Source organism: Xenia sp. Carnegie-2017, unplaced genomic scaffold, assembly GCF_021976095.1.
Source record: "Xenia sp. Carnegie-2017 unplaced genomic scaffold, XeniaSp_v1 HiC_scaffold_24, whole genome shotgun sequence".
NCBI classification, from domain to species: Eukaryota; Metazoa; Cnidaria; class Anthozoa; order Malacalcyonacea; family Xeniidae; genus Xenia; species Xenia sp. Carnegie-2017.
The window spans coordinates 5,883,616-5,897,696 of NW_025813487.1; the positions used below are offsets into that span (position 1 = coordinate 5,883,616).

General features: G+C 35.1%; 2 protein-coding genes and 1 long non-coding RNA gene across 4 annotated transcripts; 2 read left to right on the forward strand and 1 right to left on the reverse strand.

The window, feature by feature from the left end:
- The first annotated feature begins 2,153 nt into the window (after positions 1-2,153).
- On the forward strand, positions 2,154-3,599 carry LOC124450936. Its single transcript, XM_047001587.1, is given in 3 exon segments — positions 2,154-2,657; positions 2,885-3,196; positions 3,199-3,599. Coding segments are annotated over 3 exon segments (615 nt in total). The 5' UTR covers positions 2,154-2,572; the 3' UTR covers positions 3,417-3,599.
- A 1,467-nt stretch (positions 3,600-5,066) lies between these two features.
- On the reverse strand, positions 5,067-9,803 carry LOC124450934 (N-acetyltransferase ESCO1-like). Of its 2 annotated transcripts, none has more exons than XM_047001584.1 (9): positions 9,343-9,803; positions 8,784-8,841; positions 8,144-8,275; positions 7,864-7,953; positions 6,988-7,065; positions 6,532-6,594; positions 6,347-6,420; positions 6,055-6,153; positions 5,067-5,566 (listed from the first exon to the last, which is right to left on the reverse strand). In XM_047001584.1, the coding sequence occupies exons 1-9, from the start codon at positions 9,447-9,449 to the stop codon at positions 5,470-5,472; spliced, it is 798 nt and encodes a 265-aa protein (XP_046857540.1). In that variant the 5' UTR covers positions 9,450-9,803; the 3' UTR covers positions 5,067-5,469. The 2 variants fall into 2 exon arrangements, with proteins under 2 accessions (XP_046857540.1, XP_046857539.1); XM_047001583.1 differs by having other exon boundaries at positions 5,067-5,571.
- On the forward strand, positions 6,151-7,204 carry LOC124450941. The gene is made up of 2 exons (XR_006950270.1): positions 6,151-6,248; positions 6,993-7,204. It is a non-coding gene; the product is annotated as an uncharacterized LOC124450941 (long non-coding RNA).
- Positions 9,804-14,081: the final 4,278 nt, after the last annotated feature.

Genomic DNA, 14,081 nt, shown 5'->3' on the forward strand with positions numbered 1-14,081 from the left:
TTTGATATGCAAAAATTTGCAAATATGTACTATTTACTTTTTTTTTATATTGCAAGATAGTTATTCATAAAATGATCTGGAATGTTTGTTCTTACTTTTCGAAAATCTTCATAAGGGGGTAATTCTTGGCATTTGTTGCGCGGACCAGTGCAATGAATTTCTTGCCCGACATGCCAGTATTCAATAGATTTTCCAGGACTGACCGTAAAAATGTCGTTCCTGTACGTCACTCTTAGATTTCGTCCCTGCACTTTTTTGTTGACATGTTCAGCAAATTTTTTGTTACCAACCCTGGGTGAACCAAAGGTTATTGAATTGACACGATATCCAGCATTGACCATATCAACTGCTGCCAAAGTCGCCATTGCCCTACCAAGTGAATGACCTGTGACTAAAACCTTCTTGGTGCGATTGAGAAGGGACAAATCCTTCACTTTCATAAACATCTGGCATTTCAGAGGAAAATAAGACTCATAAAATCCAGTGTGTACTTTGCAATTTTGCGCTTGGCAGCTCCCAAATGATCTTTTCTTTATTTTGATATCCTTAAGCCAGTCTTTAATGCTTTTACTACCCTGAAAAGATACAACAATTACACAACTGTTGTATTTGACAAAGCCTTTCATCTCATTTCGGTTCATCAATCGCCACTTAGAAGGCTGAAATTGGTAGGTTGCATTTGCATGTATTGCAGCATTACGAATTGCTGACAGTTTGTTGTGTGAATTTATAGCCCGAGTGTTCCTCTTTGGTAATACAGGACCAGTTGGGGAGCAAACTCTTCTAATTGGGCAGGTTTGACAATATGTTTTTCCTCTTTTCTCTTGATACTGCCCACCACGACATTTTAAAGGCAATTTATCCTCCAGTAACAAGAATGACCAACACGACAAACATTACATTTTGATTGTCCAGTTCCAATGTTGTATTCTCCATCCTTACACGATTTGCAAGATGTTTGACCTGTTTTGTCTTGATATTTTCTTTTGCCACATTTTAAAAGTTGTGTTGGATTATTCATGGAAGGACAGTAATAACCAACAGGTGCATTACAAGATGAAGACTGATAAGCCTGCACGAAAAATATCATGCTTAACAAAAGTATTAAAACCGTCATCTTTTTACTTCGGAATCAAGTAAGACGCTCCAAAATTTCTACCTTTTGCATAAAGTAACAAAAGTTGCTCTATTTATATTCTCTGAACTTTGGCATTATCTTAGGTAAGCTCACATTACGTTAGTCTAATTACTATGTAATTTTTAGCAATGGCTTCAGCATAGGTCTAACGGAACTTGTTAAGGAACAGGATGTTTAGAAATATTTTTCCTGTACTCTTAAAGCTCACTCACACTCACTGAAATAGAAAAACTCATAAATGACAAAGTCTTTTCTCCATCGATGACTAGACTTTTGGTATATGCTGTCTTTGAATAGTCATGAGGTGATCTTTAAGCTACACTCAGTGATTGGGAATGTGAAATGATTTTTAGAATGCGGCTGTCTGTTTACTTAACCTTTTTAATTTCTCTTTATTTTACTTTCTAACTTCCTTATCATATAATCCATTTGACACCGCCTCCTTTAGTAGTAATTTTACACCTTTTGTAAATATAATATCTTGTCTTAACATCCTTTTTGTTAATTGTCTGAAGATATCTTGAGTAAAGACGAAACATTACAATAAATTCAATTTTACAAGTTTCGGTCTATTTCTATGGCTGTAATCAAAACTTTATGCTGAGCATTAATTTTTATTCATAGCTTACTTTTGATTTTTACAAAATGTGAGCTGGCAACACTGTTTCTACTTTAGCTTACGTCATACTTAAGAATTAATTATCTGGTAGCCAAGACACTAATACCATATCTAATACACAAAGATAGAATGTGGTTGAGATTGGAGGACGGGGAAAAGTTATAGTTGATGAGAATAAAGTAGTATATTGCTGAAAAACTACAAAATAGCAGCTCAAATGTTTGTGGATCAAGAAATATGTTTAAATGGTGACGAAGTGGTCTAGAAATTAAATCGCTCTACTTCATTCAACATTTTTATTTATTATTGGTTCAGTATTAGAAACCATAGAGTCCTTAAGTGTGACGTCACGTTACCATGGAGCTAAAAATGCAGTTCTAAACAAAATATCTTATGCGAGCGCTTTGGACACGCTTCCTTTGTTTTGAATGTCTAAAGCTTTGATTATCCAGTGTAATCCCACAAAAGACAATAAAAAAAAACAGGAATGGTTAAAAGGTAATCCAAGGGATCAACTTTTGTTTAAGAAGTGTAAAGGACGCGGGTCAAACGGGCAAAATGGTTTACTGTTTTGCTCCTACATGTGGCCATTCGTCGGATGGCAACACTTGCAAGTTCTTTGCTTTTCCAAGCGCTACAATGCTGAACGACGAGTACAAGAGATGGATTAGACTCATAAGGTATGAACTGATATTCAAAAAGAATTCCTTATTCGGTGAAAATTTGATGAATTACGTGATTTTAAGTGAGATTTACGGACTCTATTCAGGTGAAGAGTTGACATCAGGACATGAGGGAGAATCATCGAATACTGAATGATAGAAGCTTCAGCTAGTTGTCTTTGTAACGGTCGCTTTGTATTTTCCGTAGCGAAAACCTTAAATCTTAGTGCTTTGGAAGGTATAATCCATCAATTTTGAGGATCAAATTTTTATCACTTTAATGAAAGTACGACAGAACTACACACAGCTTCACCTAGCCCAATTGTTTCATTGTAATGTGGCCACAATTTCTAACATTGTTATAGCATTCACTCATGTTTTGCATGAAATTTTGTTTGACGACCTAATGACGTCGATTCCATCCCAGAAACAAAAAAACAAGATCTCTGCACCCTCCTTTTTCAGGCAATTTGAATCCTGTCTGCACAAATATTGAGGTTGCTGCACCGGGATTGATGAGTCAGCAAAATGCAACCTATTTATCATACAGAGGAATGAATTCCTTTAAGGTAATAATTGGTGTTGCACCAAATGGAGTCATTGCTAATGTCAGTCGGCTGTATCCAGGTTCTATTTCAGACAAGGCCATTGTGCAACAGTCTGGACTCCTTAATCACTTGACAGCTGGAGACATGATTCTGGCAGACAAGGGTTTCCTTATCCAGGATGTTGTACCACATGGTGTCTGTGTCAATATTCCACCCTTTCTGAATAATGGACTTTCACAGAGAGTGAGGTCAAGAAAACAAAAGCCATAGCTAAAGCACGGAGTCATGTTGAAAAAGCCAATGCTAGGCTGAAAGACTTCAAAATTTTAGGCTGCATTCCTTCGTATTTGCGCTGCTATGCTGACATTTTGTTTCAGTTATGCGCAGCACTTGTAAATTTGCAATTTCCTCTCATCAAAGAGGAATGCGAAGATATGGTTTTTGAGTAGTTTTATGCTTGAAGACTACATTGGACAGTTTTTTAATTATTATTGTTCAAATAGAAATAAAATAAGTTGTATACTGAGGCTTACTTAGAAGAAAATACAGCTAGAGGGGTGGGGAGAGCATTCTAATATAACAGTAAAGGGATGATTTTACCTCCTAGGGATTACAATATTTATCATCTGGTACAGCCTTCTTCATTGTCATGTTGATCGAGGGAATGGCTGACAACAATGTACAATGGATAACATTAGCAATAATTTTTAACCTCTCTTGGGATTAATCTGCCTGTCAGCAAAACGCAAACAAGGCAAGTCATCCATTGTTACAAGGTTTAAGATTCCCCATTCGTAATGTCATGAAACATGGTCACATGTTTGAATTTTTCTCACCAGTATAATAGTGATTTGATTATTATAGGCTTGTTGCTACATTTCAGATTCGAAATATTTGGATTTCGGGTAAATTTTTGTAAAGAAACATATTCAATGTATATTAGTCTATAGCTTTTAAACCCAAAACCTGAATATTGCCTGAATATTTACTAATGACGATTAATAAGCCCTTAACAACCGAGCTCGAGGTGTTTACGGAGAAATATCAGACACAGGTGTCTTTGTACAGACCAAGCCCGTAGAGAGAGGTTTGTACATAAAGACAGAGGTCCGATATTTCTCAGTAACGACCGAGAAAGAGAGGTTATTAAAAGGTTTATTATAAGGCATTATTTGACCTGAAACGAAGCATGCTTTCTTTCTCGTCTTTGCTGTTTTGTACAAGTTGACTTTCACTTTTCTAGTTCTTGTCAGAAAAAAGAAATCGTTTCAAATTGTATCGTCTGGATAGTTAAACTGTTTTCCAAGTGTTTTTCTTTCAACTCACATTCGCAAATGGTTTTGATTCGCTGTCTTCTTGCGTTATGCTGTTTGCATTACGATGTTTGTTTACAATTCACTGTAAAATTATGCGTTTTGGACGGTGGTCAATTACGGGAATGGACCGGCAAAAATGTTTCTGAGCCAATCAGAGCGCGCATTTTGCTTGAAGTGACGCTTGCCATATAATAATGCCACATAAACTTCACTCGTAATTTGCTTTTTACACGACGTTGACTTTTGGCATTTTAATGGCGAGTATAAAACGCGAGTATAAAGCACTGAACATTAGCATCGACATAAGCCCAAGCGTAAGCAAGCGTAAGCATATAAAACGAGTATAAAGCACTGAACATTGGCATCGCATAAGCCCAAGCGTAAGCAAGCGTAAGCATATAAAATGAGTATAAAGCACTGAACATTGGCATCGACATAAGCCCAAGCGTAAGCAAGCGTAAGCATATAAAACGAGTATAAAGCACTGAACATTGGCATCGCATAAGCCCAAGCGTAAGCATATAAAATGAGTATAAAGCACTGAACATTGGCATCGACATGAGCCCAAGCGTAAGCAAACGTAAGCATATAAAACGAGTATAAAGCACTGAACATTGGCATCGACATGAGCCCAAGCGTAAGCATATAAAACAAGTATAAAGCACTGAACATTGGCACCGACATAAACCCAAGCGTAAGCAATACCAATCATTGAACTGAACGATGAACAAAAGAAAATTGCGGTCTTCTTAAGTCTCACGAGAGTAAAAATCTAAACGTATCTCGCTCATACTTATTTCAGTAGTGTATATAAATCATTTTTAAATATAGCTACGTTGATCACATTATATTCGTTAAAGTTATATAAACAACATAGTTTGGTATTTTAAACGGCTTCAACCTTTGTCATTTCAATGTCCTTAAGTTTAGTTGCACGTCTAATTTGCCACAAGAGCAAGAAGGGAAACTTCGAGGACTGGAAAACAGTGTTTTTCTCCAAGAATTTTGATTGCTATTAGCGTACTTAACTATTTTATTACATTATGGAGAGCGTAGTGTTTTACCCCTCCCCCATGGTGCAAAAACGAAGGCAATGAAATTGGTAACCAGATGGGTGATTCTAAATGTTTTCCATCGTCAAATCTTGGAACATGGAGAGGACTGTCATCGAAACACGAGGAAACGATCAGTTCCACAATAGAATTCGGCCAGCTGTCTTCCCATTGGTGTTGGGTCGGAAAAAGCCATTTGTTCCTTGGCAACCACGCCACCAAACATGAAATCTGCCCTATCATAAGAAAATGAAAAGTCCGAGTTGCCACTGGTCGAAAAAGTCCGATGGCTTTTTAGCGGGGATTGGGTACTAATAACTAAAAATATCGTTTTAAATTCAATCAATTGAATCAAACAAGGAGAATCTGCATATCAATCATTGATACATGCTAGAGGTAGAATTGAAACCTTTGTCTTTCTCAGTTTGACATTATTTTTGTTTTATAAAAAAATAAAAGACGTTTTTCGAGTTTGCACTGGCTTATGCAAACCTCGGAGACATTTGTGAGAGCACTCGACCTTAGGTCTAGGGCTTGCACTGATTTGCTCTCGGGTTCTACTAAAGATCTCCTTGGTTTGCATAAGCCTGTGGTGCAAACACAATAAACATCTTTTATTTTTTTATTGTACAGTACAATAATATTAAAGTTAGCCTTACTACAAGCATTTATTCCTCAGATTTTATTGTCCTCCCATTACTCTATTAATATGTAGCTACCTGACACAATCCAGTAGTCTCGTAGCAACCCTCTTCCTTCTATATTGTTTAAACACCCATATTCTACTGATTCCACAGATAGCGCGAGTCGGTTCGGAGCTGAAGAAGAGAAATACTTCAATGAATAAGCTGACGTAGAAAAAATATTCGAAAAGCAACAGCAACTACAACACATTCAACACTTCTTCAACAAAGTAATATGCGCTTAAACAACATACGTCCGTGTACAAAACCAAAGAGCCTGAGTACGAGCTCTTACGTCGTTGAAAAATCTATGAACAAAACAGCTCACCTACAGCACCAAGCAGTCATATCTGAACTTTTTGCCTCTCTCTCTTCATATGGGTAAGGCAGAAGGGAAAAAGCCTTGAAAAACAAGTTCAAAGAACAGTTTAGTAATGCATTAAATACATATAATTGTCACCGATTTATCAGACGTCGAAAAAGATGAATTTTTCGCGTAAAAAATAAGACCACCTCTTCAATATGAACGGCTACAACACATCCGACGACTTTCTTGCCTGCGACAAATAGATAGGTCTGGAAAAAATCACGGCATAATTAACAGCATAAATTATTGAACAATACTCATATACTATAAATAAATTATTGAATGAGTACTCTGAGCAAACATGGTATTCTTTTAGTGAATTGAAAACAAATAACAAATATTGCACGCTAAGAAAAAATACCACGTTTATCCTCATAAACATGTAAGAATGCCATTTACAGCAGTTCTTAGTTTATTACGCTTAAAAATATTTAGTCACTGTCATTACTGTCGCTCTAAAGTCTGACGTTTGCACTTATCGCGTGCTATCAATCTCTCTCCCCAGTCCCTGTCAGCATAAGTGTAACCCCCCCCCCCCACCATTACTAAAAGCCTTCAACCAATAAACATTATCTAATACGTATATATATTATGTTCCTTACTTTAGCATCCTTCATTCTTGATGAGGCTTCTGAAGAAAATCCCAACTCGTTGTCGACTACAGCATGAATACTTGTTGCCTATATGAAGTAACAACATAATCTTAAACTGGACATGCATTCATAGATTTATTAGGAAATTTCAGTGGAGTGATAAATAAGGACCATGTAAAATTTCTTGTTTTGAGGAGTCTGAAATGATTCATAAATTCACTTACAACTTGTTCTGCCCTCTTAACACACACATTTTCAATGATTGCAAGTTAAGGTGCAAATATTGCTGGGCTATAGTTTCCTATCACATAATTCTCTGTGGTATCTCAGAAGCATACAGACATCTTATTAGGCAAGCAGGAGCTTCATGTATATTAATGCACAAATAAGTACAGAAATGTGTAAAAGCATTGGCAACAGCTGATGACTATTTCATCAAGAAAACTTAAGACAAAATAAGTAGCTAAGAGACTAAAGTACACCATTGACATTGGTGACAAACACAACATAGACATTAACGACAAACACACCATAGACATTAATGAAAACACACCATAGACATTGGTGACAAACACACCATAGACATTAATGACAAACACACCATAGACATTAATGACAAACACACCATAGACATTAATGACAAAAACACCATTGACATTGGTGACAAACACACCATAGACATTAATGACAAACACACCATAGACATTAATGACAAACACACCATAGACATTAGTGACAAACACACCATAGACATTAATGACAAACACACCATAGACATTGGTGACAAACACACCATAGACATTAATGACAAACACAACATAGACATTAATGACAAACACACCATAGACATTGGTGACAAACACACCATAGATATTGGTGAAGAACCTTTTTCAAATGTGAAGGTGGATCATTTGGTGAAACAACAAGAACTCGTCCATCATCATAATGTTCCAAAAAATGTTCATTTTTCCATCCCTTAAAATACAGAAGACAAATTAATAAGGTTGGAAATACCTATGGCCTTCATTTTTTAACAAAATTGTCTAATTTTTTTCCCCAACTTCTTTGTTCACTGCAATTTAAACGCGAGACAAAAACTTATCAACACTTAAAATAATTTTTGGACTAAGATAAACAAAGTTTGTAAAACACAAACAAGACTTACATTGAATCGAAGGGCGCTGACAACAGTGTCATGAAACTTGCCATGATAAGCTTCATCTTCAGGTTGACTATTTGTGTATATCATGCCACATGTAGCACATGTTGTATGACCAAAATTTCTTTGCCCTAAATCCTAGAAATATATGGCGTTGCATTCATTATTTTAGATTAGGGAACTGCACTAATAAGGTTAATGTTGGAAGAGACCTATTAAAGACACTAGACTGGAGTAACGACACAAGTCTCAACATCAGATCACTTTTGATGAAGACACAAGACTGGAGTATATAAGAACTCAAGTTTCAACATCAGATTACTCCTGATGAAGACACTAGATGGGAGTATATAAGAACTCAAGTTTCAACATCAGATCATTTTTGATGAAGACACAAGACTGGAGTATATAAGGACTCCAGTTTCAACATCAGATCACTTCTTATGAAGACACTAGGAGTATATAAAAATTCAAGTCTCAACAGCAGATCACTTTTGATAAAGAGACTAGACGAGGGTATGCAAGGACTAAAGCTTCAACATCAGATCACTCCTGATGAAGCACCAAATGGCAGAGAGGATTACAGATTAAGACCAAAAATCAAACATTAAAAATGCAGTTTGAGTGAAATCCTTATATTTCTCACCAAAAACATTTGTTGTTTCCTGTTGGAATTGTGTGGCTCAGTAGGTGACAAATTTCGTCTAAAAAGACAAAGAAATACACACACATGCCATACATCACGGCTATTTAAAATTTTCAAGAAGAAAAAAACAATCAAGAATGATGGCAACACAGTACTTAAGCAAAACAAGGACAGTATAAGATCAAAATTGGCAGGGGGTGAGTAATATTCATAAATGCATATTCTACTGTACTAGAGGAGCCCTCCCAATTACCAATCTTCTGCTTTTGTACAGCGGTGCAAACATTACACCCACCTATAGATCAAACACATTTCACCTTCATTTAAGAAAATGTATTACATCTTGTGATCAGTGTAACCTGACCTCATACAAGTAGACCCAAAGCACTCATGATATTACAAACCACATGCTTTGATCAAACATGCTTGATCTTATGAACAATCTGTATCTAACAATCAAGTATAAACATAATAACAATGGCTACATTGGCACATGAAACAATTCCATCAAACTACCAAACAGAATACTGCTTCTTCATCATCAATCATTTTTCAGTACCTTCTATGTATTCTTGACATCTTTTTTTGACCCGATTCATTTGACATTCTGGTCTTCTGAGGCCCCAGCGGCGGAAAATAATTTGTGATACAACCTTGTCTTTTCATAATTTCACATTAACGCAGGCTATTCACTCGGTAAGTTTATATTATTTTAGTCAGAGCTGATGAATCAATGGCTAATCAAACCATGAAAATCGGAAACGCGACAACCATTCGAAAGTGCACCTTTGGAAATGCTATTCGGTTTCAGCACGCTGTTGCTGGACTTGACAGAGAACTGCTACTACTTAAGTCTTAAAATAAATGCAAACCACGATCGCAATCGATAGAATGGCAGGCGACTTCTAAATCATATTTTTTATCTTTTGTATTTAATAAATTCGAATCAAACCGTCGTCATCTTGCTTTTAAAAATTACTTACAAATGCTGTTAGATCAAATGATACGATAACATGATTGTTTATTATTACCACTGACCTGTATAGGAATTACCTGGACGGGAAACCTCATCAAAATTATTATAGATTATTAACTCTGATATGTATATTAGACTGGATAACGCATCTCGCGAAAATTGAAGCCGGAAGATCGATCATTTATTGGCTTCATGGGGGGTATCGGTCCCACTTTACTATACTTTTGTATTACAAAATCACAGTTTTGTAGCTTTATTTAATAGACGCAGTGTTTTGGGAGATATACCCAAAGGCCAAGAAATGACAAAGAAACGTCAATATTTATATCTACAATAAATTATGTTATGACAAATGCTATCCTTGGCCCCAAATGTGGACACTGTTTTTTCCAAACAAAACGAAATGTCGAGGGAAAACCGGTGGATCCGGTAAAAACCCTCAATTAAAAAATGATCAAAATTTAGTAAAATTTTCTTAATTTTGTAGTTTTAAGAACTTATATTTTTGTTATCTTCAATGATCCCGATGATCTACTTAAACATGCAGCGTATTCAGATCGTACAGCGTTAAATTTTCAGAACGACAAAAAAGCGGCTGACTACCATATTGGCACAGCAAATATTTTGTGTTCGAACAAAGAAACGAAAACTTTGTAGAGAACAAAAAATGAAACAGCGCAGAGTGTTAACAAAAATTTTAATAAGTAGACGAAAAATGAAAACTATTAGAAGCACATACATATATCATATGAAAAAATTATTCAAAAATTACGACCTGAACATTCACCTGTCAATAACAATGCAGATGGAAAGACCAAAGTGACGTCATAACATGCATAAAAATCATTTTTGATGTATACTAGACTTCATTCGATTCAAAATTTCTCTGTTGCTTCATTGAGACCTTTATTAATAGCTGGCTTTTACTCGTGTGTTTTGTCAGAAAACTTAACAATTGTGAAAATTTCGTTTACGAAATTTTTGAAATGTTGATTTGAAAATGCGATTATACTGATTAACATTATGTATAGCGAAAATTGCAGGTGTGAATCTTTCAATAAGGACGCATTTTTCTTGGTGGTTCTCTTCGACTTGGTCGTTCATTCATTGTCCGGATGGTAGACCTACAGACATACCTATACTCTATAAAAACACGGCATAAATGTCAGCATAATGAATAAACAAAAACAGAAATTAAATATATTGAAAAGAATTAAACTTTAATACCTAGTTCAAGCGTTGTCTTGGTCAGTCTGATCCAGACGATATAGACCGTCTCTTCCTTTCTTTCATCGCGCAGTTTTTACGTGTATATCATTAAAATTTATTGCAACATTTTTATCATAGAAATTCAGTGAACCCCACTTGCAGCATTGCAATTTTCCTCATAAACGTTTAATAAAATTAATAAAAAGTAGCTAGTGTTTTTCATGACTATGGCTCAAATTAAAAAAATAGACCAGCTGGATCCTCAACTATATCTCATGCAGTTACTCATATAAATTAATTTTCACACTTATCTACTCAACTTACAAACGACAAGACATGGATCGTGTTTTTTCCACTCGCTTGTTTTCCATCGTCGTAGAATATAGACCGTTTTTATAGTCTACTCACTCCAATGTTAATGTTCATGCATACAATTTGCAATGCATTCTAATGGTAACTTCAAGCGAAGGAAAAGAGAGCACTTCAATATCCCAGTTAAATCATCAGTCAAAGAATGCTCAATGCAGAATTGATCTTCTGTGAGTATCAGCTGACCACCTTTTAGTGGGATCATATAACAATGGGGCCCACCATCATTATATGAACAAACAACTGACATCAACAAAGAAACCAAACTACAAATAAACATTCTTGGCCATGAATCACCATGGCACATGGGTAATAAAGAATTATTTAGAGTAACTGAAGTGAACGACACAGGTGGTAAAGGGCCTTTCACAACTTCATACATGTGGAATCTACAATATAAGAAAATAAGAATCAGCTATATAAAGAGAATGAAAAAATTACTATATATTTTCTGTTTGACTGTCCAAATGGTAGAACATTCACCAAAATTGCACAAATAGATTTAGTCAGTTAAGTTTGAAAATTGAGCCATCAATTGATCAATCCATCAAAAACTTTGAAATGATCAAAGGCTTAAAAATCTGGTCAAAGATTTTTACAGTGAAAGCTTTTGTATTACAAGATCTACAAATATGACTAGTTGATTATTCCTTTAAACTCATATTTAGATCGTCGTAAGAAGACAGAATTTACTATTTTTTCTACAACATTAAAGTGACAAATTTTACGTTTTTAACATTTCTTTAGTTGATGTCATAACTCAAATTTTTTATTGTGATTGGCTCCTTAGGAGTTAGGAGCATGGCACCATTCACAAAGACAATAAATAATCTTTAATGCATTGATTGATAAAAATAAATTCATTAGATTTTAAAGATTTTTTTGCGTTTTAATGTCGTTATGCAAAGTATCGATGCAGGATGTTGTAGGTTAAGATTCATGAGAGGATAATGAATGTATAAACTAGACTTTAATTTTTTCCAAATATTCATTGAAACTTGCAGTCATATCTTGCTCTTGCTTGAGGTTACGAGATGAATAAGGCGTTCTGTTTGTACTGAGTTCTGTTTGACTAGCTACATGGTGCGCTGAAGACAGATGAAAAAATGTAGTGTATTTATCATTGCATATATTCAGTAATGACTAGTGCGACATAGGAATGAAAAACAAAAATCAGTAGCATCAATAAAAAGCCATTGAGATTTTCAGAAGAACAATATAAAGATAAATCAAGAAGCAAATAATCATTTATCGTCAACATAATCACTTACATTAAGTTTCCAGCCGTGGGATTTATTTTTATACATGATAGCGAGCAAACATAAGTGTGTAAGCTGCAACTATATTGTTCCATGTTTTCATAAAGTTTCTTCAAAGTCATAGATTCCAATTCAGGTTCTGTTGCATTTACAGATGTTGGCGGTCTTGATTTTTTATCAACGCGTTCAAATACATCTGCATTCAAATGAGACGTCTTTTGGTAACTTATCATCGATGACAACTGAAGGGAACAACTTTATTTTGCTTTGTTCAATCACAAATCTTTATACTTGTCGTCTATGTGCATAGTCTTGCTCCATCTCATGTGAACAATTCCACGACGCTTCATGGTTTATATGTGGCAACACTTGAAGTGAATAGTATTTTTATGCATGGTGTTAAGCATGTCGTTATATGTATTTGTTCCACATGATTGTTTAACATTCATTGTTGGCAATTGAACTAATTACCAGATATCTATCAAATCTAATTTTGAAAAATAAAATGTATTAATGCAAAACAAAAAAACCATGCTCCTTCTACAGGAATATACGTAAAATGCAAATGACAATCGACCATTTTCTCTGTGATATTACGCAAATCATTAATTGACTAAATTCATTCAGCCTATTAAATAAAGCAAATATCATCGTTTTGAGCATTAAGACGTTGGTGACGTCAGCCAAAAAGCCATTAAACCTTCTCCTAACTTTAAAGCACGCCGCACACTGTCAAACTTGTTGCGCGCACTTGTTATTCGTGACAAGTTGGATCGACGAAAATTCCGTGTGTGCGGGAAAGTTTTCAACCACATTTGTCATTCGAGACAGATGAGCCAAAAATCAAACGTGTTTGATATTTTTTGTTATGAATGACAAAAAATCCTTGTGAGTGTGGAGCCAACAACAAGTACGCTTTAGATGACAAAAATGCGCACGCACGCAACTGGCAAAACAAAATGGCTGATTTGTTGAACATCTTGAAAAGGATAATTGACGACGATTTTTCTTTCGATGAAAAAGTAATGCTACTGTTTTTGTTGCTACGACCATGCCTCAGGCAATTGATGGAATCAAATCTTGTAAAATGTCAGAGCTACAAAATAAAGTTGATTGTTTTGTATGAATTTTCTATCGTTTATAAGAGCGATACAATATACTGGAATACTTGTATTTACTTTTACTGTTATTGAGTCATAAATCATGAAAAAATGCTAAAATCTAGGAAAACCCCAGAAATAAAATGAAAAAAATAAAATAGAATGAAAAATTAAAAAATCCTCTGTAAATGGCAGCTTCAAAGTCTAACTGCCACGTTGCATTGAAATTTTGCGCAAACCTGAACATTTTCAAAGACTCGAATTTATGAAAAAAATCGGCTTTTGAATTCCCATTTTCAATTTCCTGTGAAATTGGAAATAGAAAACGAAAATGGAGCATTGAATTCTGTTCTTGTGATTGATCACATCGTCAAAAACGTTTAAA